Below are 27,894 nucleotides of genomic sequence, written 5' to 3' on the forward strand. Positions count from 1 at the left end.
CCAGCTTCTAAAATAGCTCCCAGTTATCCCGGCCTCCTGGTATTCACACCCATGTGTACCTCTCCCCTTGAATGTGAGGAGACTTACTTTTAATAAATAGAATGACTTACTAATGACTTACTTTTAATAAATGGAATACCACAAATGTGATGGATGTCACTTCTGTGATTACATTAGATAACATTGTAACTTCCATCTTGCTAGAAGACTCCATTAACTCCCTTGCTGGCTTTGATGAAGTAAACTACCATACTGGAGATGGCCACATGGCAATGAAATAGGGGCAGCCACCAGCCAATAACCAGCAAAAAACAAACCCTCAGTCCATCAACCCACAAGGAACTTAACTGTCAACAACAAAGGGAACTTGGAAGTCGGTCCTTCCCCAGTTGAGACTTCAAGTGAGACCACAGCTTTGTCCAACACTTTGGTTGCAGCTTTGTGAGATACCCAGAAACAGAGAATCCAACTAAGCCATGCCTGGACTCCTGACCCACAGAAAATATGAAATAATAAACGTGTACTGTTTTAAGCCACTAGGTTTGTAGTAGATAACTAATACAAGTTCTATTCAGTTCTGCTATTTCAAGGAGTGTTGCTATGAACATTGGCAGTACATGTGTCCCAGAACACAGGAGCTTAAGTTTCCCCTGGATGTGCTGTGTATATGCCTAGGAATAGAATTGTGGGGTCTCAGGATTTTCAAACGTTCAGTGTTACTGGCAGTCAGTAGATGATCAGAGTTAGGGTCACACCAAGGCCATGGTGTCTTTTTTTTGTTTTTAATTTAATAGCTCAATTTTTTTTTATTTTTTATTTTTTATTTTTTACAATAAACTGCATATATTTATTTATTTATTTTTTATAGAACTTTTATTGAGACACAGTTAACATACAATAAACTGCATATATTTAGAGTGTACAATTTGGTATCCCAATCCAGGCCATGGTATCTTGGTCAGGGTTGGGAGTCAAGCTTGGCCTTGGTCCATAGAACTTGGGGTCAGTCTGTGGGCAGGGCTGGGAGTCATACAGCGGACAGATTTAGAGGTGAGTCCATAAGCAGGGTTGATGGTGGCTATGTGGCTACATTTGGGGAGAATCTGAAGCCTGGGTTTGTGGTTGGGTTTGGGCAGGGTTGGAGGACACTGTGAGAGTAGGTTTGGGGGTCAGTGTAAGGTCAGAGTTAGAAGTCAGGCTGTCCTAGTGCACAAGACCTAACTCCTGGTGGTATCATCAAGCTACCAAGCAGTGGCCACTTGAGGGCCCAGCTACCCACAAGGCTCTTGCGCTTAAGGGGTGGGGGGTAGCACAAGGGGGACAGGAGCTCACTGCCCTCAGAGAACGGAAGGCAGGCACAGGAAGGAGAACATACCTTTAATGGGGGCAACCCAGACCCATGTCCCCCAACATTCTCAACATACCCCATGGGAGAGGAGGGCAGCTGGAATAGGCACAGCCCATGTCTTCCCCACTCCTGGCTAAGCTCACTCCTCACCCCTTTTTCTCTTCAGCTGCTGTGCTCTCCAGCCTCCAACTGGGTCCCAGGTGAGTGCCCAGGAGGGGTAAGGAAGCCCCTCAGCTCTCTGGGGCAGCTTCCCCTTTGGCCCAGGGTACATAGGACTAGGGTGGATGGAGACACCACTGTCATCAGAGCTGGGCGGGGACCTGGTTCTAGGGGTATGGACTGAGCTGGGGGACCACCCCCCATGGCCCAGCACAGGGAGCACCAAGGCGGAGCTCCTGGTGTCAGGCACTTCTTTGGGGTGCATGCCAGGTCTCTGCATGTGGCTTCTAGGTTCTGGAAAATGGCCCATTCTCCTGATCCGGATGCAGTGGAAGGAGGTGGCTCAGTCCTGGGGCTCCGCTTGGAGGGTTCCTGTCCCACCTCCCCCCACGCTCACTCACACCCCAAAGGCGGGGGGGGGGGGTGGGGGTGGCACTTGTGTCCCAGGAGGCTCACTGGAGCAGCTGGCTCACCGCTGCTTACGCTCCGCCTGCTGGAGCCGCCGGGAGAGGTCTTCAATGCGCACGTTCTTGAGCTGGAGCAGGTGCTCCAAGCGTCTCACCTTCATCTGCAGGACCTGGGTCGAGCCACACACAGGTCAAGCCCAGCTGCCCGCTGCCCCCTACCCCTGTCTTTCCAGGCCCCAATCCTCCAGCGCTTTCCCAGTGCGCCCTCACCTGCACGGTCTCCTGCGAGGCCAATAGCTCCTGCTCCTTTTCAGCAATCTGGAGGAGGAAGCTCGGGTCGCCCTGCAGCGCCTGGTTATACCCCGGAGGCCGGGGCACACGCAGCCGGCTCCCCCTGGAGTGAGAAGCAGCTTAGCTCAGGCTTGGATCTCAGGCCCCACCCTCACCCTTCCAGTGTCCCTCTACCAGGCCTTCCCTCCCCCCATCCTCCCCTACCCGTCCCTGACTTCCCTACCTTTCCAGGTACAACCCTCACCCTCACCTCCTAGCCTGCATAGGGAGAGTACCAGGCTTGGTGAGGTCAGGAGCTCCCAGATTCCTTACCTGAGCTGCTCCCCTCCCTGGGAGTCTGGGGCACCTTCCCCTCGGGCCTTCTGGGACAAACCTGAGACAAGGCAAGTGCAGGAGTAACCCCTGGGGACTTCTGGTCCAGTCGTTAAGAATCCGCCTTCCAATGCAGGGGACATGGGTTTGATCCCTGGTGGGGGAACTGAGATCCCACATGCCCTGAGCCTGCGCACCACAACTACTGAGCAAGTGGGCCACAACTAGAGAGCCCGTATGCTGCAACTACAGAGCCCACGTGCTCTGGAGCCATGCTCTGGAGCCCGTGCACACAACTAGAGAGAAGCCTGCGTGCCATAAGAAGAGCCCGTGCACCGCAGCAGAGGATCCTGCGTGCCACAACGAAGATCCCAAGTGCCACAACTAAGACCCAATGCAGCCAATAAACAAATAAACAAATAAATATATATTTTTTTAAAGTGTAGGAGTAATTCTGATGGAGCCCGATTTTCTTGTCTTCCACCTCCCCACATCCCCACCCCTTCCCCCACAGGAAGGAAGGACAGGAGGAAAGCTCCTCCTGGGAGGGAAGAAAAGTAAAGGCCACTTTACCCACATCCATGTAGTCAGTGCCATCCTGGGGAGCCAGCTCCTGAAAGAACCCCCAGGGTCTGCTGTGAGCTCAGGCTGACCAACCCCAAGGAACCCACCCCGCCAGGCTCCCTTTAATCAGGCACCCTTCTGCCCCACTTATCACTGAGGCAGAGCTTTCTGTTGCCTGGGAAACTCCCCCAGAGCAATGCAAGAAGCTGGAGTGGGATGGCACCTGTAAGGAGCCGGTGCCCTGCTTCCTGCGCCTCTGCCGCTCCTCCAGGCGCTGCCTCAGGGGAATGAGCACCAGCTCCACCACACCCGGGGCGCACTGTGCGATCTTGCGCATCACATCCTCCGGCACAGAGAAGTTCAACTTGTTCAGCACCTTCCTGGCCAGGCAGACACAGAGATGGTGGACTGGGTCCCGGGGGATGAAGTGAGGGGTGTGGGGAAGGAAGGGGGTGCAGCAGTTGCAGCCCTTCACTGCACAGTCCTGGGGGAATGGAAGGGCACCCAACCTGAGCCCAGTGCTTGTATGTCTCAAGGGTCCTCGTCACCTCCCCAAAAGAAGAGTCCCTTGATTTTGTTACCAGACAGATTCTGTCTGCATTGTGCCTCCCCACCCAAGCCAGGAGCCTAGACTGTGGAGACCATAGGAGGGGGAGGGGCTGAGCAGCCCTTCCTGGGATTCCAGGGTAGGGGCTGGAGATTTCACTAGTGAGCGCAGGTATTCTGTTACCTGTTCAGGTGACCCCAGTTGCTCAGCTTCTGCTGGAGAGAGTTGGCAGGGACATAATTGTGCATCTCCACCATCTTGGGGAAGTAAAACTTGATGACCTCTGCGACCAGGACTGAGAGAGAGGCAGAGGGAACAGACATGGAAGGTGTAGAGATGGGTAAGGAAGAAGGGGGAGGGAGAAGGAATGGGTGGAGTGGGAGAATCAGGGGTGGCAGAGTGGTGGGGCCAGGCGGAGAGGTGGAGATGTGGAAAGGGGTAAGGATGATATGGAGGAGCGATAAGAAAGCAAGATCAGTGATCAGCCAGAGATGAAAATTCCAGCATATCCCAGAGAAGCTGCAATCCTTTGCCATTAACTCAGGGCATATGAAAACTAAGGTCTCTGGTCCTCTATTAGAGAATGAGTCTCCAAGAGAAGGCTTCAGGAGCCCAGGGCCTCACCCTAGGAATTGACATAAATACACACGCGCGCGCACACACACACACACACACATACACACACACACACAGTGACACAGAGATGCGGAAACACATACACAGACACATACTTCCATCACTGGAGTTACAAGAGACAGTCACCAACACACACACACAGAAGCACCAAGTGTCACATATGCACCAATATACACACAGAGAAACGCACACTTCTGTCATTAAAATCCCAGGAGAGAGTCTTCAATACACAGACACCTACACAATCACAAAGAAACATGCACACAACACCTCCACTCATACATACAGGACAGAATATGTCAACACACATATGAACAAACACATGCTCAGACTTCCACAAGACAGACATATAGAATACAGGAATAAGCACGCACACGCACACACACATGCACACATACATACACAGAGACACATCCTAGTCATTAAATTCCCAGGAGAGAGTCACAGATTCACACACACACACCCCCCACATGCATAAAGGACAGAACATGTATACATAATACACGCATGCCCACATTCCCACAGATGCACACGTCCACAATTGAAGTCCTAGGAGATAGTCAGACACCCCGCCCACCAACCCACCCCCACCCCCGCCGCAACAAGCACACAGCACACAAGCACAAAGAGACATGTATGCACACAGACCCCGTACACCCGTACATAAAGGACAGAACGAGTAGACACGCAAGAACATACAGGATACACCCAGGCGCGCGCGCGGACACACACACACACACACACACACACACACACACGCTGGAGCGCACACCTCCGTCACTGAAGTCCCGGGAGAGATTTCGCTTGGGCCGGGACAGAGGGATGTTGTCTACCCACAGGTAGAGTTGGTGCAGCGCTTCCTCGTCCACGCTGCCCGCCATTGGAGCCCTCAGAAAGGTCAGGCCATTCCAGCTGTGCGGGGTCCAGGCCCAGTCTCACGACCCCTCAAGAGCTTCTCTCTTGCCACTCCCGCCGCCCAGATCCTCCTCTGCCTCTCTAACCCAGACTCGCGTCCCAGATGGGAGCAGCCATATTGTTTTCTGAAACCATGACAACCATACTCGACTCGCTGGGGAGCAGGGGCTTCTGGGAGTTGTAGTTTTCCCCCTCCCGCTACCAACTTTCAGGCCCCAGCTTTGAGAAGGCGGTTTGTTTTCCCTGCCTCCCAAAAAGAAATCATCTCTGCCAACTGCTGACCAGACACTGGCCCACTGTAGGAACTTCCAAAGCCAACCAGGCCTCCAGAACCCCTGTATCAATATCCCCAGGACAAAGATTCCCCCTCCAGGGTCCTTTAGCAATCAGTCCCAAGTGAAGACAGCATCCCAGTGTTTGTCAGCTTTATCTGGGGTCCATTGTTAGTCACCGGCTGCTTCACATCTGGACTCTGTGGTAGGCTGTGTGACAGTGCCTCCTTGCCAGGTCCCACCACACCACTGCCCCCCACCCCACCCCACCCCCGGTAGTGCCCTTGGTGAGGCATTTAATATGTAACCCACATTTCCAGGGAGAATACCAGAGCTCAAGGCCGGTGTCTTGTGCAGGTCATTTAAATCCTTAACCCTATTTCCTCCTTCGTGAAATGGGGATGGTTCTCACCTACTGTCCCAAAGGAGTAATAGGGAGAACGGGAAGGATATTTACAGACCTGTATTTGGGAGCTGGGGAACAGGAGTTATATATCCCTCTTGAAGCTCCTGTAGACACTTCCACATCCCTCATCTCCAAGAGCTATTCTTCCATGGGTTAGAAACTGAGTCAGTAACCAGTTCTTTAGGAATATGGTTAGGGTTAGGAATTCCTTAGTAAAGGGGCACTTCTACAGTCAGCCCGGGGAGCTTGTTTCTGCCAGACTAGTGGTTTGGCTTTGGGCACATTACTGAACTTTTCTGTGTGTTTTCTGATGGTTTTACCTACCTCACAGGGGCTTTGCGAGCACCTAAAGTGCTTAGCACTGAGCCTGGCACACAGCAAGAGCCCTATTAATGTCAGTTTGTGTTATGATTAATGAGATGATCTCAGTTTCAGCAGGAGACAAATGGAAGTATTTGCCTTGTTGGTATTCCAGGTGAGGGACTTGGGTTGGCCAGGGGCACCTGGGGAGAAGGCTACTGCTCCCACCTATTTACTCCAGAGCAGGCTAGGGGGTAGGCTGGGCTTCCTTGTCTCATCCTCCAGGGCTCAGATGGGGACTGGATGGGGGCCGGGGTCGGGGGTGGGAATCCCCACTGCTTTTTGCTTTCACTTAGTTCTGAAGTCTTCAAGGCCTGAAGGGAATCCCTGAGTGTCAGAGCTACAGAAGGGGAAGTGTGGAACAGTCACTCCACCCTCTTTTTTAAAAAGATGACTTGGATAACTGCCCCCACCCACCCACCTCCGCTCCCGCCAACATTCCAGGGTGGGGAGAGGAGGAACTGCAAGAAGGTGGGGGCAGGGAACCACAGGGGTGGTGTGCCAGCCTCAACAGAGGTGGGAAAACCGGTTTGGGGCCCAGAGCTGCCAGCCTGCTCAAGCTCAGGCCCTCCCCTCACTGGAACCACTGGGACCTAAGGGCCTCAATGGGAGGGACGTGGGAGGGGTGAGCTGGCCCTGAAGAGAAAAGGGGGCTAGGATCAGCAGAGGGGCTTGTCCGCACCTTTGGATGGGGGGGGCCCTCCAGAGGGCACCACACAGGGAGTGGCTAACATCCTCAACCTCTTGGGGGTGCAATGTCTCCCCAGTAATTTCACCTCCACCCTGCCACTGTTTCCAAGGATAGCTACTCAGGATTGGAGATGTCAATCAATCACTGAAAGGCCTAGAGGACTCCCTCTTGAGGCATCATACAAGGGATGTCCTGTATGCCCCTACAAACTCCAACCTGACCACAGGAGCTGCCCCAACACTCCTCTCTTTCTGCCCTCTGGCCCCTCTCCTGCAAGAATCTTCTTTAATGGGCCTTGATAAGCCTAGCTCCCAGGTGCCTAGTTTAATTGGGTCCTCCAGGGACTGTTGGCTCCCTCCCTCCTGTCCCAGCCAACGGACCCAAAGCTTCTAACCCCAAAGCAGTGCAAGGCCCAACTTCCTCAAACCCACCCCCAGGCAGATGCATTGAAGACCCCTCCTCCCCCAAGCCTAGGCAACATTTAGATATAGATGTTGCCTCTCACCCTGGTCAGGGCCTGGGCTGTAGCCACTTTCTCAACATTTGTCCCACCAGAGCAAGGACCAAAGGAAAACGGGAAAGTGTCCCCAAGACAGACGCAAGCCCAGACCATGAAGGATGCACCCTTGGCTGTTAAAATGTCCACTCCCACAAAAGGGGGGTGGACAGATTTATTGAATTCAGACTGGGAAAGGAGCAGCTGGGCGGCTGGACTCTGGGCCCAGCCCCAGGCCCCCTACCCAGGATAGGGCCCTGCCAGAGAGGGAGGAGAGGCATGGGGCCTGCAGCTGCCCACAAGGGAAGTGACTATTATCACTCCTCTGGAGGGCCTCTTGAGAACCTCCAATCTGGAAAGAAAACCAAGGGCCAAAGTAGCATGGACTGGGCCAGAGGAAAGGGCTGGGGAAGTGGGGAAGCAGGCAGAGGCAGGCCCAGGAGCCTGCGGTTAGACTGTGCTTCTCAAGGCGGCCTCGGGGCAGGGATGTGGCGCTGCCAGCCTTGTGGAGCCCAAGGCTGGACTTTTCTCTGGAGCCCTTCCCAGAATGGCTTTGGGGTCCCCCCCACCAAAGACCTGGTGTGGATGGCAGAGGGGAGAGGCACTCTCTGGCCAGGAGCTTCCAGGGTCCATCCCTGGCTGCTACTGTGGCCTCACTGATGGCACGGTGTGGTAGCACCGGACAGCTCCCCGCCCTCCCCACCTGGTCCCCCAAGCCCAGGGGCAAATGGGGAGGAAAGAGGATTCTGAGAAAGAGGCAATAAGCAGGCAGTGAGGCTGACACCAGCCCCAGGCCCTTCAGAGGTGACTGGGCCTGTCACAAGACCGGGAGGACCTCACTAAAGGATCTGGGGCTCCCCACTCTGGCTCCATCCACCGCAGCTGCCCAGAGAGTCCTCTGCCCTGGGCTGGTGCTGCCACGTCCGGGTTGGGGGCATGGCTAGGCCCAGTGGCTCAGCTTTGATGTCCAAGACCCCGAACTCCTGCCTGCCTGGCATGGTTCTTCCTGGTCACGTGGACCAGGTCATGTTCCAAGTGGAGGATGTGGCTTTGCACACGGTCGTCAATGGGGAAGGAGGTGAGGTACCTCTTGACCATAGCAAAGTAAGCCATGGCCTCCCCGAAGCTGGGTACAGGCACCTCATCACCATCCTCCTCCTCATCTTCATCATCTTCATCCTCCTCATCGTCATCTTCCTCTTCTTCCTCACTGTCTGACTCAGAGTCCTCCTCACCTTCCAGGAAATGGAGGGTAGGGCACTGGGCCTCCTCCTGGGCACCGTAACCCCCGAAGCTGCCACCAGCCTCCACTACTCCCTGGGCCCAGTCCTCAGCCTCCAAGCCCTCAGAGGAGCTCTCCTCCTCTTCCTCCTCCTCCTCTTCATCACTGTCATCCACATCACCCTCCTCTTCACCCTCCTCTTCCTCCCCCAGCTCCTCTCCTTCCCCGGCTTCCTCCTCTTCCTCACCATCTTCCTCCTCCTCCTCCTCCTCCCCTTCACCCTCCTCCTCCTCCTCCTCCTCTTCCTCCTCTTCCTCTTCCTCCTCCTCCTCCTCTTCCTCCCCCTCGCTCTTGAGGGCAGTAGTGATGGTAGCATTAGGGCCACCCCCAAAGCCAGCCTCACGAAAGCAGGCAGCTATGTCCGAAGGTTCCACAGCCTGCCAGGCCGCAGCAACAAAATGCAGGGCCTCCATGAGGCCCAGCTGCAGGCCTGAGCGATCCTGGCCTTCTAGCGCTGCCATGGCCTTGAGCAGCATAGCCTGGCGGTAGTGGCCCTTCACCTGTTGGACCACTCCACGCTCCAGCGGCTGCACGGTGCCTGGCGGGAAGAAGGCGAGCTGCACATGCCGCAGGCCCGAGGTATCCAAGGACTGGGCAGCCAGGCGGCCAGCCAGCAGCAGGACTCGGCGAGATTCTGCAGCCATGCGAGTGTCCAGGGCCTTCAGGTACTTGGCCAGGGCCTGGGTGGTGACACCACCCTTAGAGTTAGCGGTGTAGTCGCAGGGCAGGCCGGCTTGGCCTGCACGGGGCTTGGCCGACTTGCCGGCTACAAGTGGGGGCAGCTTCTCACTGCCGTCGGCGTTGGCGCACAGCAGGACACTCAGGCGCTGGGTGGCCCTGCGTGCCCGTCCATCACCGCCGCACAGCCCCGCGGCCTGGTCGGGCAGGAAGTCGTACCACAGACTGGTCTCAGTGGCGCTGAACACGTCCTGGGAGGCGTAGCCCTCGGCCACCGACGGCGGCTGCTCCTCCCGAGCGCGCCAGCCTGTGGTACCCCCACCGCTGCCCTCCGAGGGCACCGCGGGCGGGCTGGAGGGCGCCGCTGGGGGCCGGGGGGCAGCGCTGCGCGACCGGGCGCGGGCCACGCCGCTGCAGGACACCACACCGTGGCGCCGCCGGAAGCGGTCCAGCCAGCCGTTGGAGGCAGTGAAATCGTCCATGCCCAGCTCCTCGGCTATACGCAGAGCCTTCTCCTTGAGGATGATGCCCTTGACCGGCAGGCCAGCGGCGCGAATCTGCTGGAACCAGGCGATGAGCAGCCCCTCGAGCTTGTCGTAAGGGGACAGCTTGTTGGTCTTGCGGCAGGTGGAGGCAACACCGTACTTGCGCTCCGACGCCAGGATGGCGCGCTTGTTCTTCAGGATGGTGCTCAGCGTGGACGGCGGGATGTTGAAGCGCCGCGCGATCTCGCCCTTGCGCAGGTCCGGGTTCTCCTCCACCTCCTGGATGATCCGCGACTTCTCCCGGAACGTCAGCTGCCGCCGCTTGGGGCCCATCCCGGCGCGCCCCCCGCCCCGGGGCCCGGCGCCACCGCCGCCGCCCCGGGGCGGGGGGCCCGGGCCCGCGGCGGGGGGCACCTGGCGGCCTCTCCCGCGCGCCCCGCCCGAGACAAAGCGGCTCGCGGAGCGGCGGGCGGGGCGGCGACCCGGCCGGGCCGGGGGCACCTTCGGGGGGCGCCGGCGGGCGCGGCGCCGGGCAGCTGGCGGCAGGCGGCGGGCGCGGGCGAAGGCGGGCGGCGCGGGAGCGGAAGGCAGGAAGTGCCGCGGCGCGGGGAGCTGGGAGCGCGGCGAGCAGGGCGGAGCGGGCGGAGCGGGATCTCGCGGGAAGCGCGGGGACGCCCGGCGCCGCCCCCAGCCCTCTGCGCCCACCCCCCTCCCCGCCGCTCCGGACAGACCGCGCGGGGGCGCTTCGGCCTGCTGGAGGGGCCGGCGCTCGGGCGGCCGGTGACCCGGCGGCCACCGTGCGGGCAGGCGCGCGGGGCCGGGCCTTGGCGCCGGGTGGGCAGCGACTTGCTGCTTATAAAGAACAGCAACTGTGTTTTGTCTTTTTTATTTCATTAAGGTAAAAATAACCCACGTTTTTTGGCGGAAACTGAAAAATACCGTAAAGTAAAAAGCACCTTTCACCCCAAGACCTGGAGAGAGGCGCAGGCCACATTTGGATACATTTCCTTCCAGTCTTTTCTCTAGAGGCATGCAGTTTTCTTTTTAAAACTGTGTCACACAAGACTGGCATCAGATGGTATAGACTGTGTATTGGCATCTCCCGCTGTTGTACCTGGCATCAAGTGATGAGAGTATTGCCTTACTGATAAAGTACTGCCAAAAGATTTTTTAATGGTTGTATATTGTTCCAATTATGCTTGAACACTAATTGATGACGCCTATTGTTACACATTTAGATTATTTCTATGAACAACACTATACTTTTAAATCTGATGATATTCCCACAGTTTATAGATAAACACTGATAACATCTCGGTGTGTCACTTTCTGTGCTGTTCCAGGCATTTAGCCATAAATGTTTGTGTTTGCACCTACAGAAATAGTGTCATTTATGTACATAAGTGTACATACATACAAATCCCTGAAATCGCTTCCTCCACCAAACACATAAAAATGACAAATTCTTAAAACAATGAAAAGTGTTGTTGGGTTTTTTTTTAATCTTTTTTTAAATAAATTTATTTATGTATGTATTTATTTATTGGCTGTGTTGGGTCTTTATTGCTGCACACGGGCTTTCTCTAGTTGGGGAGAGGGAGAGCAGGGGCTACTCTTCATTGTGGTGTGCAGGCTTCTCATTGCGGTGGCTTCTCTTGCTGCAGAGCACAGGCTCTAGGCGCATGGGCTTCAGTAGTTGTGGTTCATGGGCTCAATAGTTGTGGCTTGCGGGCTCTAGAGCACAGGCTCAATAGTTGTGGCACATGGGCTTAGTTACTCTGTGGCATGTGGTATCTTCCTAGGGCAGGGATTGAACCCATGTCCCTTGCACTGGCACACAGATTCTTACCACTGCACCACCTAGGAAGTCCTTTTTTTAATCTTAAAGTAGCATGAGGAGTAGGCAGAGAGGAAGGCTGTGACCTAGGGGGACAGGCTGAGGATCTAGGGCAGGATGAGGCTTCAAGGAAATGGGCATAGACAAAGAAGAAAAGAGGTCAGTGCCCTGGGTTCTCCAAGGTTAAGGACTCAAGAGAGGACTAACAAGAAACTTGGGAGGAACAGCTGAAGCAGTAGGAGGAAATTCAAGCTCATATGCTGTTCTGGAAGCCAAAGGAAGAAAGTATAACTCATTGCTGTTTTAGTGTGCATTTCTCTTTTCATATGTGTATTGGCCGTTTGAAGCCTGAGACTTTTCTGGTCATATCTTTTGCCGTTGTTTCTCTTTTGTTAATTTTTAGGAACTCTTCACATGTGCTAAACATAAAATCTTTAAGTATATTGCAAATATTTTTTCCCAGTCTCTCACTGTCCTTTAACTTAGCCTAGGGAATCTCAGATATGAGTTTTTCATCTTTAAGTAGGAAGGTCTGTCAGTTTTTTCTTTTATTGCTTCTGGATTTTGTGTCTTACTTACAGAGGGCTTCTCCCCCTTCCCCGCCCACCTCAAGACATTAAAAATATCCTTCCAATCACAGTGTTCAGAAGAAAACTTGGGAGAATTTTTCCTGCAGGAGCCAAATCAGTGCTTGGCCCATAATGGGTGTGAGATCCCTGTGCAGAAGTAAATGTAGGGCCACCTGGCTGAGGACTTTTCCCCACAAACCCTCAGGAAACCAAGTCTACGGTTTTGGAAGTTTCATCCACGTGCACGTATGTCCTGTTGCCTCCTCACCCATCCTGACTTATAGTCAATGGTTGTTTGGGTGAAATGACTATGGGTGAGATTTTTTTTTTCTACTTTGCTGAATTTTCCAAGTTTTCTTCAGTAGTAGTAGTACAGGCTCTTTAAAATGAAAAGGAGGGCTTCCTTGGCGGTCCTGTGGTTAAGACTCCATGCTTCCACTACAGGGAGCGTGGGTTCCATCCCTGGTCAGAGAACTAAGATCCCACATGCTGTGTGGTGTGGCCAAAAATTAAAAAAAGTAATAAGATAAAATGAAAAGGAAAATGGGAAGTTTTCAGAGAGACACAAAGAATAGTGATGCGGTAAGTGGAATGGGTATAGGCCTGGTGGGCAGCTTTGCACAGCCTGGGCCAAACAAAGGGAAGGTGAACTGTGGACTTCCCTAGAGTGGAGAATTGGAAAGATGGCACGTTTTTATCACTGCATAAAGAAATCCCATACCCTTTAGCTGTCATCTCCCTCTCTACTCCCTGCCCCTTCCCCAGCCCTAAGCAACCACTAATTTACTTTCTGTCTATAGATTTCCCTATTCTGAACATTTCATATGAATAGAATAATATGTGTCTTTTATGACTGGTTTCTTTCACTTAGCTTCATGTTTCAAGATTCATCCATGAAGTAGCATCTATCACTACTTCATTCTTTTTTTATGGCTGAATACTATTCTGTTGTACAGATATATGACAGTTTGCTTATTCATTTGTCAGTTGGTGGACATCTGGGTTGTTTCTACCTTTTGGTAATCATAAATATAAACTGCTATAAACACTTATTTGCAAGGACATATGTTTTCATTTCTCTTGAGTATATACCTACAAGTGAAACTGTTGGGTCACAAGGTAACTCTATGTTTAATCATTTAGGAAACTGCCAGATGGAGATCATGTTCTTTTAATTAATCTAAAAATTATACCTGTATTTTAAAATACAGAAAAGTTTTATGATAAAACCATTTAATCAGGGCTTCCCTGGTGGTGCAGTGGTTAAGAATCCACCTGCCAGTGCAGGGGACATGGGTTTGAACCCTGGTCCAGGAAGATCTCACATGCCATGAAGCAACTAAGCCCGAGTGCCATGACTCCTGAGCCTGTCTAGAGCCTGCGAGCCACAACTATTGAGCCTATGTGCCACAACTACTGAAGCCAGCGCACCTAGACCCCATGCTTCACAAGAGAAGGCACCTCAATGAGAAGCCCACGCACCACAAGGAATAGCAGCCCCTGCTCTCTGCAACTAGAGAAAGCCTGCGAGCAGCAACAAAGACCCAACGCAGCCAATAAATAAATAAAATAAATTTTAAAAAAAGAAAAAACCATTTAATCACCATTAATTCCATCACTCAGAGAATACCCTTGTACCAAGTATCCTACCCTTGTAGGATATTTATCTGTGCATATTTTTTAAATAATTCTTTAAAAAATATTTATTTATTTATTTGGCTGTGCCGGGTCTTAGTTGTGGCACAGGCGTCTTTTAGTTGCAGCATGCAAACTCTTGAGTTGCAGCATGTGGGATCTAGCTCTTTGACCAGCAACTGAACCCAGGCCCCCTGCACTGGGAGTGTGGACTCTTAGCCACTGGACTAACAGGGAAATCCCCTGTGCATATTGTTGTTGTTGTTGCTTTTAACATTTTATTCATTTTTGGCTGTGTTGGGTCTTAGTTGCGGCACGTGGGATCCTCGTTGAGGCATGCAGGATCTTTTGTTGCAACACGCGGGCTTCTCTCTAGTTGTGGCATGCAGGCTCCAGGGCGCGTGGGCTGTGTAGTTGTGGTGCACAGGTTCCAGAGCACGTGGGCTCTGTAGTTTGTGGCACACAGGCTCTCTAGTTGAGGTGGGTGAGCTCAGTAGTTGTAGCATGTGGGATCTTAGTTCCCTGACCAGGGATCGAATCTGCATCCCCTGCATTGGAAGGTGGATTCTTTACCACTGGACCACCTGGGAAGTCCCGTGCATGTTGTTTTTAATGGGACCAAGCTTGGAATACTATTTTTTAGCCTGTGTTGTAAATATCTTCTCATGTCAATAAATATCTACATCAATGAGTTTCAAAACTGATTTACTTGGACTTCCTAGGTGGCGCAGTGGTTAAGAATCTGCCTGCCAATGCAGGGGACACGGGTTTGAGCCCTGCCCCAGGAAGATACCACATGCCATGAAGCAACAAAGCCCGTGCGCCACAACTATTGAGCCCATGTGCTGCAACAACTGAAGACTACACGCCTAGAGCCCATGCTCCTCAACAAGAGAAGCCACTGCAATGAGGAGCCCACGCACCACAATGAAGAGTAGCCCCTGCTCACAGCAACTAGAGAAAACCCATGTGCAGCAATGAAGACCCAACACAGCCAATAAAAAAATAAACCCAATAACTAAATAAATAAATTTATAAAAAAACAAAACAAACAACTCATTTGCTCTAGGAACCCTTTCTCCAAAAGGTCATTTTCCAAGATCCTAATGTCATTCAATAATCAGCAATTCTTATTGGGCCTGCCACATGCCAGGCATCCCCACCCTCCCAATGCCTGTTCTCTTTAAATGCTTCAGGTATTGTACAGTATAGAGGAACCACCCTCATTGTCTAGCCTCCTATTGAAGGACACTCAGCTTGCTCTCCGTTTTTCATTGTTATTATGAACATACATCTGTGTATACTTTTATCATGTTTTTGTTCTTAATTAATTTTTTTTATTTATCGGCTGCGTTGGGTCTTCACTGCTGCACACGGGCTTTTTCTAGTTGGGGAGAGGGAGAGCAGGGGCTACTCTTCATTGTGGTGCGCAGGCTTCTCATTGCGGTGGCCCCTCTTGATGCAGAGCATGGGCTGTAGGTGCATGGGCTTCAGTAGTTGTGGAGCATGGGCTCATTAGTTGTGGCTTGCGGGCTCTAGAGCGCAGGCTTAGTGGTTGTGGCGCACGAACTTAGTTGCTCCATGGCATGTAGGATCTTCCTGGACCAGGACTCAAACCCGTGTCCCCTGCATTGGCAGGTGGATTCTTAACCACTGTGCTACCAGGGAAGCCCTATCATCTTCTTAAGAGAAATCTCTAGAAGTAGGATATTGGGGTTAGAGATCAACCTTGGGCTTGGGCCTATTTGAAGTGCTGAGGAGAGGTAAATGACTTGGTCCCTGTTTTTCAATAACTCGGTCAGATTGAGAAAATGAGATTCAGGAAAGGGAAAAAGAGATTTCAATAAATAAAGCCCATTCCTTCCAGCAGTTTCTCTTTAGGAATTCATTCCATGCATATCTGTTGCATCATTTTAAAGCTAATAAATGGGGACTTTCCTGGTGGTCCAGTGGTTAAGAATCTGCTTTCCAATGCAGGGGACACAGGTCCAATCCCTGGTCGGGGAACTAAGATCCCACATGCCACATGGGCAACCAAGCCCGTGAGCCACAACTAGAGAGCCCATGTACCTCAATGAAGAGCCAACGCAGCCAAAAATAAAATAAATAAATAAATAAATATTTAAAGAAAAAAAGCTAGTAAATTTTCAGCATCATAGAGTTGAGTAAATATATCTTCAAATAAAAGAAAGCAAGGTATAAAACATTGTTTCATATACTGTTTGTATATTTATAAAAATATGGTCATACATATTAAATATGTAGACATGCACTGTGCACTATGGTAGCCACTGATCCCATGTGGCTATTGAGCACCTGAAATGTAGCAAGTCCTAACAGAGATCTGCTGTGTGTGTGTAAAATGCACGTTGGACTTTGAAGGCTTGGTACCAAAAAAAAAGTATGTAAAACATCCCATTAACAATTTTTATATTGATAACATGTTGAAATAACTTTTAAAATATATTAGATTAAATAAAATATTAAAGTTTCGGGCTTCCCTGGTGGTGCAGTGGTTGAGAATCCGCCTACCAATGCAGGGGACATAGATTTGAGCCCTGGTCTGGGAAGATCCCACATGCCACGGAGCAACTAAGCCTGTGCGCCACAGCTACTGAGCCTGTGCTCTAGAGCCACAATTACTGAGCCCACGTGCCCCAACAACTGAAGTCCACGCGCCTAGATCCTTGTGCTTCTCAATAAGAGAAGCCACTGCAATGAGAAGCCCAGGCATCGCAACAAAGAGTAGCCCCCGCTTGCCACACCTAGAGAAAGCCCTTGTACAGCAACCAAGACCCAATACAACCAAAAATAAAAGAAATAAACTTAAAAAATAAAATAAAATCCCCCCCCAAAATATTAAAGTTTCATTTTTTTTTAACTTTTTAAAATGTGGCTACTACAAAATTTTAAATGTAAATGTAAACATGTGGCTCGTATTCGTGCCTCCTACTTTGTTTCTATTGGCTAGGACTGTTTAGACTAACTCCAGAAGAATATGCAACAAATTATAGTAGTGACTGCCTCTGGGGAGGGGCCCTGAAGATTTGTGTGGGGTGGGAGACCTACTTTTGTCACGTCCCCACCCTCCTCACCCCTCTCAGATGGGATTGGGATCTTCCCATTCCCTCTTCCACATGTCTCCGGTCCCAACCAACCCCCCACCGCCAGGCCCTCCCTTCTGCCACCCCCACCCCTACCCACACCCACACCCACTACTCCTTAGCCTGAAGGATTGGGGCTGCAGGGGAAGGAGCTCAAGGCCACAGCTCCAGCATTCCCCAGCTGCAACGGGACAAGCCGGAGGCCACCTCTCCCCAGGGAGATGCGGTGCAAAAGCAGCTTACCGCCCACTCACTTCTTGGTGCAGCTTTCCCACCACAGTCCAGGAAAGCGGGCTCCCCAGGAGGTGATCAGATAATTAGAAGATCCTCAGTTAAAACTAGGGACAAATTCAGCCTCCCTGATCAAAAAACACCGATTAAACATTGGCACCACATTAGCCAAATGGTCAATGGGCATAAGACAATTCCATAACAGGGTTCTGAGGTTGCTGACACCCTCTTTGGCCCTCACCGCCAAAACTCATGGCTAGACCAATCACTAGAGCCTCCTCTGGGGCTGGACCCTGTGGGAACACATCAGTTACGCAAGCACCCATCAGTTACGTGTCAGCACCCACCGCGGGTCCACCTCCTGCACTGGGAGCTCCCCGTGGGAATTATGCTTTGGGGCCTGCTCTGAGCTGCCAGTCGTAGGGTCAGGGAAGCTGAGGGAGTAGAGGCGCCTGGGGTGAATCTCAGCTCCACCATCTGCACAACCATGTAACCTTGAACGAGTTAGTGAACTTCTCTACGCCTCAACGTCCCCGTCTGTGAAGTGGAATGGTTAACACACAGCGCACAGCACAGGGGTATTCGGCAGACTTCTGGAATGCAGGCTCTCACGGTGCCAGCCGGTGCTTGTAAGTGATGTTATACGGCGGGGGTCCCTCTTAGGCTACCTTAGGGGGTTGTTGCATCCTCTGAGGCCCTCTTCGCTGGCGGTGGGGGGGGGGGGGGGGGCGGGGGCGGGGGAGGAGGTGTAGCTCCAAACCACATACTGAGAAGCGGAATTTGGGAAGCCAGGCTCCTCGAACCCTGGCTTGCAAGGGAGTGCTAGGCGCGTAGGAGAAACCCTAATTCCTCCACCCCACCCAAAGCCTGGAACTGGGCGAGGCCGGGCAGGTCCAGCCTCTGCGCCTTCCCCCACACGGGCCCCGCCCTTGGTCCCGCCTCTCTTCTGACCTGCGCCCCCATTGGTGCCGTCCGGCGGCGCGGCCGCTGTTATTTTTCGAATATATAAGGAGGTGGAGGTGGCAGCTTCTGCTAGAGGCTTCCCGGGCTGGTGGCCGGTCCCCGCGTCCCTCCTCCCCTCCCCACCCTCCCCGCTTCCCTCTCCTCCCTCGCTCCGGCCCCGTTGCTCTTCCTCCCTCCCTTCCCCTCCACCCCGGGCCGGCTCCCTACCTCGTCCCGGCCAGCTGTGCCCGGTGTCTGTTGATCGCCCTTCGCCCGGCGCTCCCGCCCTACCGCGATGGAGCTGCCCCAGACGGAGCCCGCGGTGGGCTCCGCTCTCAGTCCGGCCGGCGTGCGCGGTGGCGCCCAGCGTCCCGGCCACCTCCGGGGCCTCCGGCTGGGGGCTCATGGCTTCCTGGGGTCTCCGGAGCGTGCGGCCGCTTCTTCGCCGGTCAGCACCCTCACCAAGACCATGCACGACCTCGCCGGGCTTGGCAGGTAGGGCGCCCCAAGGATGCTGGGTGTGGGGTGAGAGGCTCGCACTAGGATTTGGTCCCGGGCCTCTTGGGAACCCGGCATGGGTGCCAAATGGGGAGGCGTGCGGGGCAGAGCCTGCTTCAGGGGCCCGGGACTAGGGCTGAGCCGCTCACACCCTCCAGGTGACTTGTTCTTGGCCCGCAGAAGCCTCTGGAGACCCTCTTCCCCACCTCCACCATGCTGCCTCCCTAATCTCGGCCCAAATCTCCACCATTTTGCCCCAGGCAGGGGATCCTGGGCCCGGAGGGGGAACTTGAGGGTAGCCCTGTTTCCTCCGCCCCCTGTTCTTTCCTGGGGTTGAGAGGTTCAGCTCTGGTCTTGCCCCCTGAGCAAGCCTGCAGCTCCAGGCTGGGTCATCCTTGGAGCAATAAAGACCAAAGTCTTGGCCCTTCCAGGGCTGTCTGCTGCCCCACAATCCCCCAGGATGGTTGCAGCCCACCTCCTCCAGGCTGCCGCCTTGCTCTGGGTTCACCTTCCCCTGCACCTAGGAGAACCTTAAATCAATCAACAAAGAGAAGACACTTAGGGCCTCTGTAGAAGGCCTGAGAAGAGGGTAGGCCCTTGATGCCATCACCTCCCTGGGACAGTGCAGAGGCTGGATGGGCCCTTCAGAGGTGGGTGGCTGGTGGGAACATGGGCAGCCAAGCCCTTGAGCCCCACATTTACCTTTCTCCTTCCCTGGGTCCCTGCTCCCTTCCCAGCGAGACCCCAAAGAGTCAGGTAGGCAACCTGCTCACATGCCTATCCCTGTCCCGTCGGGCGTCTGAATCCTCCCTGTCGTCTGAGTCCTCTGAATCTTCTGATGCAGGTGAGGCCCAGGGGTGCCAGGGGAGTTTGGGGGGCTGCCTGAGCCTCCCCACTTCCCTACTGACCAGACTAACACCCTTACCGCAACCTGGTGGGCCCAGCAGCCTCCCCCTGCCCACTTCTGGTGGGGCTTGCCACACCCAGCACTGAGTGAGCCAGGAGGGTGCTGGGCGGGGTTCTCTGCGGGAGATGAGATCTTACCTCTTTAAAACCAGGCGCCAAAGTTCTGAACCACAGCCCCACCTGGGAGGCATTAGGGCTAAAAAGTCTGTTATTTTATAACAGTCACTTGCCTTGGCTTTAACTTTTTCCTTTAAAAAGCTGTTATCTCTTCTAGAACAAATTATTTTAAACCAGTTCAAGAAAAATGCTTAGCGGCGTTTTGGTTTAAAGCCTATAGGGAGGCGTTTCCACAGTAAACAGGGAGTGGAGCCCTGTGTGATTTGGCAGTGTGCCAGGCCTTGTGGTCCATGGGTGGGTTTTGTTTCATTTTTTAATGACCTAAAAGAAAAACAGATTTTTTTTTTCCCTTCTGGGATAGCGTTGGGACATGGTGGGGGAAGTGTGCAGGAAATGCCACCACTTTCAAACCAAGGCACTCTGTCCACCAGGTCTGTGCATGGACTCCCCCAGCCCTATGGACCCCCAGGTGGCAGAGCAGACGTGAGTAGAGAAGAGGGACCACGCTATCACGGAGGGGGAACCTGCCTTGGGAATCTCAGTTCTACCCTAAACTCACTGGGAAGCCTGGAAGAGCAGACAGACCTCTCTGGCTCCCCATATGGGGACACTGATTGACCTTCCCATGTCCTGGAATTCTGCTCCTTGTCTCATGGAACGGTCTGCTCTCGTGGGAGCAGCTTAGAGTGGATTCAGGGCCAGGGTGGCAGGAACAGTGGCCACAGGGAGCCACTTGTGGGAATACAGGTCTAGTATGTATTCTTTCTGCCTGTACACATATTTTTTTTCTGTGAACTATCACAATTTTAAAATATGCTCCAACTAATTCAAAGTTTTTAATTTACTTTAGGCCAAACAAAACAGCTGCTGCAAGCTGGTTTGGGCCTTGGCCATCCTCTCCGTAACCTCTGGTTTCAGTGACATTTGACCCTCTGGCCAACCCCTGGACCAGGCCCTTTGTGAGGGGGAGTGGAGAAGTTGGTGGGCTCCGCTCACCACAGTTGCCTGCTTCTTGGTTGTGGGGCATGAGTGGTACCTTCCAGAGCACAGCTGTTCCCATCCAGCTGTTCAGGCCCTAGAAGGGAGAGCAGCTGTCAGGCGTTACTGGGAACAGCTGGGCATCCCCGCCTGGGCTGAGGGACTATGGCTTTGGGTTTAGGGCAGTGGCTGTCTTTCCTCCCATTGCCTTTGATCAGACTGGGCTGGGCTGCAGGTTTGCTCATAAACAGGAAATGGGGAGAGCATTGGGTGGCGGTGTGGGGACTGCAGGTTGGGTTTTCATGATAACACCGGGCTGTTCCTGCTTTGCCCCCAGGGCCCAGGTGCAGATTGAAAACCAAGCCAATTAAATTGGTCATCCTGATGCCAGGTTGGCTGAGCACAGCCACACACACACACACACCCCCCCAGGGTGGGGCATCCCCCTGACACTTTAGCCCTCAGTTCCCTCCCCCCACCCACCCCTCCCCGCCGCAATGCACCTGCTTTGACGGTTACAGAAAGAAGTGTGTGTGTGTACACATAGATACACAAAAGCCCCGCCTGGCAGGTGGTCTCTGGTAACATAGCTAGCCTCAGAAGGAACATCTGCTGGAATTCTTTGCCTGCTGGCCTCTTCTAAGGCAGGGGGAGGGCGTGGGACAGAGGCTGGGTCCTGGAAAATTCCACAGGAGGGAGGAGAGGTTGTGACCCTGCACATTTGTCACTGGGGGGTCTGGCATGGCAGCCTGGAGCTGATCCAGGGGTAACTAAACCAGGCCCCTGTCCTGGAGGAGCCAGGACAGTCCCACACAAGAGCAGGGAAGCCCAGCCTTGCTGGCATCCAGGCCTTGGAGACACCCACATTGTCAGGACAAGGCCTGTTGTCATGGGATGGATGGATGGATGCCTTTCCTGGCAGCCATATGGCCCTGCTGAGGTGATTTGCATACAGGTGGAAGGCCTGTGGGCAAGCTGGTGAGACCGTTGCCTTGGTAACTCCTTAGCCACCCTGCGACCTACTCCAGTTGTCTCTGTCAGAACCATTCTCCAGGCCTCTTCCATTCAGGGCAGCCTTTAAAATCCCAGGCTGCCTCTCATCTGCCCCTTCCCCTGTACCTGGGCCCCCTGAGAGTCTGCATTCTTCCTACCTCTTCTTTCCCCTGGACTGAGCCCTGGCCCCCGCCCTTGTGGATTCAGGACCTAATGCTGGGGGTGGGTGATGGGCTGTGAGGGGAGCTGGGTTGCATGGACCCTTCTCTCTCTTAGGTTTGAACAGGCCATCCAGGCAGCCAGCCGAGTTATTCGAAAGTAAGTGCTCGAACCTTCCTCACGCAGGCTCCCCTGCTCCATGTGGGTGGCGTGGGCTCGGGGAGGGAGCTTTCCCAGGTCCTCCCATGGGGGTGCACAGGGCTCTGTGGTGGAGGGCACCCTGAATGCTCTCTGTCATGGCCCAACTCTTCAGCCCTGAGCTGTCCCTGTTTCCTCCTGCAGTGAGCAGTTCACCATCCGACGCTTCCAATCCTTGCCGGTGAGTGTCCTGTGAGGCCCATCGGGAGGCTCGGCCTGCTGGCCAGGATTGTGGAGGGGCAGGAGGGACCAGGGGTCAGCTCCCAGAGGGTGGACTTGAAGCAGTCGGGTGTCCCTTGTCTGGTTGTGGGAGCTCGGGCTTTGGAGGTGGACGGGGGAACTGGGGGAGTTGGAGGAGGGATGGGAGGAGGTAGGGCCTGGGCTGACACCAGAAGGACGCAGCCTTCTGTACCTGCTGCCCTCCTGGCTCTAGGGGAGGCTTCTGGGCCACAGCCCTGTGCTACGGAACATCACCAACTCCCAAGCGCCCGGCACCTGGAGGAAGAGTGAGGCATGTGGCCGTGCAGCCCGCAGCTCTGGGGAGGACAAAGAGAATGTGCGCTTCTGGAAGGCCAGAGTGGGAGCACTCCAGGGAGAGAAGGGGGCTTGCTGGGGTGGTTCTCTGGCATTTGATCACGCACCCCCGCTCTACTCGCTGTACTGCTCACAGGATGGATTTGTCTTCAAGATGCCGGGGAAGCCCACACATCCCAGCCACACCCAAGCTCTGGCTGAGTGGGCCAGCCGCAGAGAAGCCTTTGCCCAGAGGCCCAGCTCAGCTCCCGACCTGATGGTATGCCAGGAGAGCTGGCCCGTGCAGGACGGGCATGCACGCAGGGCAGGTGCCTGTGAAGGCAGCCTGGGGGACTTGAGGGTGATCCTGAGCCCTGAGGCACTGGGAAAGTTTTCTCAGAAGGTTGGGGTGGGGACTGCCTCACGTCCCTACCCCTGAGTCATCTGTGTCTGTTTGTCACCCATACAGTGTCTCACCCCTGAGCGGAAGATGGAAGTAGAGGAACTGACTCCCCTGGCCCAATGCCGCTTCTCCCTGACCCCCACCAAGGGGGGTGCCGAGGAAGATGATGGATTTGTGGATATGCTGGAGAGTGACTTAAAGGTAAGCAGCCTTGCCCTTTCAGGCACCCTACCTCTCCCTCCCTGGGATCTCCTCAAAGAGGAAAGCGCTGAGCTCCTTCAGCAAGACTATGACCTCATTTCAATGTCAGAAGAAGAATTGGAGGTAACCGAGTCACAGCCTGACCTCTGGCCAATCAGAGAAGAGGAGGTGGCTGGTGCTGCAGTTGAAGGGCGGATGGGCAGGGCGGAGGGAAGCCTGGTCCTCCTGCATAGCCACACTTCTCACAGTTCTGTGCAAGCCCCTGCAGCGAGTGGGGCATGCAACTTCCTGGTTCTGGGGGGCTGCCCTGTGTGGAGGTGTGAGCAGGGCCAGGGAGGGCTGCTGGCCTGGAGGTGGCTGGGAGAACTGGGAAGGCTGTCCTGGAGGACTGGGGCCTTAGGGGTTGGACCTGTGCCTGCGAGTGTAACCACACCCTTGCTGACTTGGCCTCAGGAGGATAACGTAGTCCCCCCAGGCATGGAGAGCCTCATTAGTGCCCCGCTGGTCAGGACCTCAGAAAAGGAAGAGGAGCAGGTGAGCCTCGGGAGAGACCCCTCAGAGCTTGGAGGGGTGGGACCCTTCCCTCCAGGTGGGATTTGGGGTTGAGAGCAGGGGCTGGGAACTCTGACCCTGGACCTGCCGCCTCTGCCAGGACCTCATCGTGTACAGCAAGTGCCAGCGGCTCTTCCGCTCTCCGTCCATGCCCTGCAGCGTGATCCGGCCCATCCTCAAGAGGCTGGAGCGGCCCCAGGACAGGGACCTGCCCGTCCAGAACAAGCGGAGAAGGAGCGGGACCCCTCCAGAGGAGGAGCAGCGGGAGGCTGAGGAACCCGTGAGCGCCCTTCTCCTGGGGCGGGACTGGGCTAGGCTGCCACCCTCCGAGGCCACCCTGCAAGCCCTTCTCAGCTGGGTTTGTGGCAGAGGGCAGGGTGCAGGGAAGGGGGGTACTAGCCAAATGGGGCACTGAGGGGCCACCTCACCCCTGACCCTGGCTGCTGCCTGCCTTACAGAAAGCCCGCGTTCTCCGCTCGAAGTCCTTGTGTCATGACGAGATTGAGAACATCCTGGACAGTGACCACCGAGAGCTGATCGGGGATTACTCCAAGGTACCAACAGTGGGACCCCTCAGGAGGCTCCATCCCTTCCTGACTGTGGCCCTTGAGCCCAGCAGCTGCTTCTGCAACTCTCTCCCTCCCCGGAGGCCCCTTGCTTTGTCCTTTGCATCTTATTTATTCTCGTCTAGACTCCTCTCTCTGGCTCTCCTCAATCTCCTGACTCTACCTCAGATCTGTCCAGGGCATCAGTGGTGTCTCAACCTTGGAAAACTTTTCCAAACCTCAGCGTCTTGCTTGGAGCCTCCTTGGGCCTCATCCTGGGGCTTGCTTGGCAACGCACGGGGGCAGGAGGCATGGGGGGGTTCATCTCTTCTGCTCCCCATCCTCATCTCCCCTTGGAAGATTGTTCCCTGGGGATCAGACCCTAGAGGCACCTCTTGGTTGCTATGGGAACCAGAGCTGAATTGGAAAGTCAAAGCAGGTGTGGCCTTTGGGCTTGGGGGGGAGGAAAAAACTCCCATCGTTCCCAGGTTCCTAGTCTTACCGATCTCACTTTCTCTCTCCGTTCTCTCTCCTTTTCTCTTCAGGCCTTCCTCCTACAGACTGTGGATGGAAAGCACCAAGACCTCAAGTACATCTCACCAGAAACGGTATGCAGGGATAAGCTATTTTATGCTACATTTGGGACTTGTGTTTGCCTGTTAACCTCCCCTGGGGTCAGCCTATGACCCCTGGGTCAGCCCCTGACTGCCAGACTGAACTGCTGGAACCCACCTCCGTGGCCTCCTACAGATGGTGGCCCTGCTGACAGGCAAGTTCAGCAATATCGTGGAGAGGTTTGTGATTGTGGACTGCAGGTACCCCTACGAGTATGAAGGCGGGCACATCAAGGTGAGGCAGGGTGATGGGAGAGGCCCTGAAGACACCCAGTTTTGTCCTTCCTCTACCCGGAGGATGAATTGGTAGGGGGTGGGTGCACCCTCTCATGGGGTAGGATTCTGCCCCTCAAGAGGTGGGGTCACTCATCTGAAAGATGGGGACCGCATAGGGCAGGGTCTCCTGCCCAGGCCTAGGGCTGTGACCTGACCTCTGGCTCCTCTGGCAGACTGCTGTGAACCTGCCTCTGGAACGGGATGCCGAGACCTTCCTGCTACAGAGCCCCATCACACCCTGTAGCCTGGACAAGAGGATCATCCTCATTTTCCACTGTGAATTTTCATCTGAGCGGGGCCCCCGCATGTGAGTCCCAGCCCAGCCCAGTCAGCTAGTGCTGCTTCTGACCTTCCTTGCCCCGGTTTGCGGGCGCTGGAGCCAGCCAATGGCCAAGAAGCCCAAGCCCAGCCCTGGCCCCTCCTTGGCCTGGACCTCTTGTCTCCCCTGATACCTGGGAGCAGACCTCATCCTCACTTCCCTGTTCGTTGCACCCTCCTCCTGTCTCCCTCCCACTGTCCTTCACATCAGGCCTCCCACCTACCTGCTGTCCATTGCTGCCACCCCCACAAAACCTAATTCTAAGTCTCCATCAGTGTCCTTAAAATCCAAGGGTCTTGTCCCAGTCCTCAATAACGTTGACCCCTCCGGAGTTCAACTGTCCTTTCCTCTCTCCATCTCCTCCTCATCAAGCCTAGCCCTAGACCTTCTGAGCCTATCTCTTGAACTTTGTCCAGTTCTCTCCTTTCTGCCTCGCCTTTCCCAGCCCAGGAGAAATGTCTCTGATAGAGATCGTGCAACTGTCTTCTGGACACAGAGCCCCCTTGATTACTCCCTTCTATCTCCCCAACCTCTTCTGTACCCAGTTAGCCAGACTGATCTAAAAGTGTTCTTGTGGCTGAGATTCCTGCACTCAAGCCTTCTGTGGTTCCCCGAGGCCCTCAAAGGGGTGGGCGTGGGGACCAGGTCCCCTGAGGTACACCCCACTGCACACCCAGCTCTGACCCCATGGCTCTGCTGGTTCCAGGTGTCGTTTCATCAGGGAACGGGACAGAGCCTCCAACGACTACCCCAGCCTCTACTATCCTGAGATGTATATCCTTAAAGGCGGCTACAAGGAGTTCTTCCCACAGCACCCGGTACGACCAGTGGGGGTGGCTACAGCCGCTGTGGGAGGGTTGGCCTACAGGGAAAGGGCTCGACCAGGCAGTAGCCCTAGAAGAAGGAGAAGGGATGACTGGGTCCCCAACCCCGCCCCCCCCACCGAAGTTACCCATTTTCCCATATCGATTGACCTGTCTCGTCTCACCCTAGACCTTTTGTGAGCCTCAGGACTACCGGCCCATGAACCATGAGGCCTTCAAGGATGAGCTGAAGACCTTCCGCCTCAAGACACGCAGCTGGGCTGGCGAGCGGAGCCGGCGGGAGCTCTGCAGCCGCCTGCAGGACCAGTGAAGGGCCGGCAACGGTCCCACCGGCCTTCCTTGTTTCGTGTGGCCTGGGCGTCAGCTGCCCGGTGGCCTACAGGGCTGAGGGTCTGCCGTTGCCAGGGGAAAGGTGGGGAGGGTGTCCTGTCTGTCTGCCCCAGCCCTGATCCCCTGTCTCACTCCAGTCATACTCCATATCCTGGTAACTCCCCCACCCCCACCCCTGGGACCCCTGGAAGAACCCAGCCTGCTGACTTAGTGAAATTGGATTAAGTCTAGCTCAAAGGAAGTATTTTGTGCCTAGCAGGAGCCTTTTGGGTTTTTCTTCTTCCTTGTCTGGGTTAACACTTTGTCTTCCTGTATCCAGAAAAGCCCCCTTTTTTCTGTGGGCTTTGTTTGTACGTATGAGGCGGAGAGAAAGCTACAGCCCCCTAGGATGGGCCGCAGATGTGCTCTTCCCAGCCCTAGGAGTCAGCACTGTGCCCCAGGTCCTCAGCAGCACTCCTGTATGTATGCACCATGTTGCCCTTTCTCTGTCCCTCTTTCCTGTCCTTCCATATGAACACCTCCCGCACAGACATGAGCTCTTACTCTTTCCTGTTTCAGTGTTATCTGTATGCTTGGTTTGTCTTTTTTTTTTTTTTTGCCCATCTCAGGATAGTCACAGGCTAAGGTTTATGTTCCCCCTGTCCAGTTGGGGTTAAAGACTCAGACATTCCTAACCCACCTGGCCCTGGCTTCTGTTGCCTCAGAAAGGGATGTTATCATCTGCAGAGGCCCTTGAGCGAGGGCTAAGGCTGCATCCTGAGCCCACTGGAAGTCCAGCCCTCACTGCTATGAACCCTGGGGCCTGAACCCGTGTCAGAACTCGCTGCTGTCTTGTCCTGGATGGACAGCTGGACGGATGGCAGAGAGGATGGTTGGTATGTGGACAGATGGTCATGGGTGCACAATGCCTTGTCCACAGACTGCTGAGTTGAAAGCGTTCCAGTGAGTGTGACAGCCTGCGGCAGGAGTATACGTGTGCCTGTCTGTGTGGACAAAATCGTTAGACTTTTAAGGTTTGGAGATACTCAAAAGGAAATGTCATGGAAGCAGCTAAACCAAGGCCAGCCACCTCTGGATTCTGAATCTCAGGAAATGGGCAGGGCTTCTTGAAGGCCCTGATGAGTCATCTGATAGGGTCTTGGTTCAATAAAGCACTGAGCAAGTAGAGTAAGCAGCACTGTGTCCTGTGGAGCACTTGATAAGCCTGTGGCAGACCCTGATGGTGGAATACGGCAGGGGCAAGTCAGGGGATTGGGGCTGGAAGACTCCTGGGGTGGTGGCCTCATACCCTCTTCCCAAGT

At 54.4% G+C, this 27,894-nt stretch overlaps 3 protein-coding genes across 11 annotated transcripts; 1 reads left to right on the plus strand and 2 right to left on the minus strand.

Annotated features, from left to right (window-relative positions):
* Positions 1-921: 921 nt before the first annotated feature.
* SPEF1 (sperm flagellar 1) lies at positions 922-5,670 on the minus strand. Of its 4 annotated transcripts, none has more exons than XM_057700813.1 (7): positions 5,037-5,670; positions 3,812-3,923; positions 3,305-3,461; positions 3,091-3,130; positions 2,518-2,641; positions 2,185-2,308; positions 922-2,084 (listed from the first exon to the last, which is right to left on the minus strand). In XM_057700813.1, exons 1-7 carry the CDS (start codon positions 5,143-5,145, stop codon positions 1,977-1,979), a joined length of 774 nt encoding a protein of 257 aa, XP_057556796.1. In that variant the 5' UTR covers positions 5,146-5,670; the 3' UTR covers positions 922-1,976. The 4 variants fall into 4 exon arrangements, with proteins under 4 accessions (XP_057556796.1, XP_057556798.1, XP_057556795.1 ...); XM_057700815.1 differs by having other exon boundaries at positions 2,579-2,683; XM_057700812.1 differs by having other exon boundaries at positions 2,518-2,683.
* Positions 5,671-7,534: 1,864 nt separating this feature from the next.
* On the minus strand, positions 7,535-10,401 carry CENPB (centromere protein B). Its single transcript, XM_057703492.1, has one exon. The coding sequence runs from the start codon at positions 10,180-10,182 to the stop codon at positions 8,359-8,361; it is 1,824 nt and encodes a 607-aa protein (XP_057559475.1). The 5' UTR covers positions 10,183-10,401; the 3' UTR covers positions 7,535-8,358.
* A 7,148-nt stretch (positions 10,402-17,549) lies between these two features.
* CDC25B (cell division cycle 25B) lies at positions 17,550-27,787 on the plus strand. 6 transcript variants are annotated; one of them, XM_057703118.1, is made up of 17 exons: positions 17,550-17,854; positions 18,236-18,662; positions 19,403-19,509; positions 20,120-20,171; positions 21,936-21,977; positions 22,161-22,197; positions 22,450-22,572; positions 22,687-22,809; positions 22,999-23,133; positions 23,587-23,667; positions 23,786-23,965; positions 24,144-24,239; positions 24,776-24,838; positions 24,981-25,079; positions 25,294-25,427; positions 26,146-26,257; positions 26,433-27,786. In XM_057703118.1, the coding sequence occupies exons 2-17, from the start codon at positions 18,463-18,465 to the stop codon at positions 26,571-26,573; spliced, it is 1,725 nt and encodes a 574-aa protein (XP_057559101.1). In that variant the 5' UTR covers positions 17,550-17,854; positions 18,236-18,462; the 3' UTR covers positions 26,574-27,786. The 6 variants fall into 6 exon arrangements, with proteins under 6 accessions (XP_057559101.1, XP_057559102.1, XP_057559103.1 ...); XM_057703119.1 differs by lacking the exon at positions 17,550-17,854 and having other exon boundaries at positions 17,945-18,662; positions 22,705-22,809; positions 26,433-27,787; XM_057703120.1 differs by lacking the exon at positions 17,550-17,854 and having other exon boundaries at positions 17,945-18,662; positions 22,450-22,527; positions 26,433-27,787.
* Positions 27,788-27,894: the final 107 nt, after the last annotated feature.

The sequence above is a fragment of the Hippopotamus amphibius genome, chromosome 12, assembly GCF_030028045.1.
Source record: "Hippopotamus amphibius kiboko isolate mHipAmp2 chromosome 12, mHipAmp2.hap2, whole genome shotgun sequence".
NCBI classification, from domain to species: Eukaryota; Metazoa; Chordata; class Mammalia; order Artiodactyla; family Hippopotamidae; genus Hippopotamus; species Hippopotamus amphibius.

Coding starts and splice junctions, on each gene's coding strand:
- SPEF1 (XM_057700812.1), bottom strand. CDS start 5,145: ATGGCGGGCAGCGTGGACGAGGAAGCGCTGCACCAACTCTACCTGTGG. Junction 3,131..3,304: donor AGGGCACCGGCTCCTTACAG/GTGCCATCCCAC, acceptor GGGTTCTTTCAG/GAGCTGGCTCCCCAGGATGG. Junction 2,684..3,090: donor CACTGACTACATGGATGTGG/GTAAAGTGGCCT, acceptor GTGGGATCTCAG/TTCCCCCACCAGGGATCAAA.
- CENPB (XM_057703492.1), bottom strand. CDS start 10,182: ATGGGCCCCAAGCGGCGGCAGCTGACGTTCCGGGAGAAGTCGCGGATC.
- CDC25B (XM_057703118.1), top strand. CDS start 18,463: ATGGAGCTGCCCCAGACGGAGCCCGCGGTGGGCTCCGCTCTCAGTCCG. Junction 18,663..19,402: donor GACCTCGCCGGGCTTGGCAG/GTAGGGCGCCCC, acceptor CTCCCTTCCCAG/CGAGACCCCAAAGAGTCAGG. Junction 22,810..22,998: donor GCTCAGCTCCCGACCTGATG/GTATGCCAGGAG, acceptor TCACCCATACAG/TGTCTCACCCCTGAGCGGAA.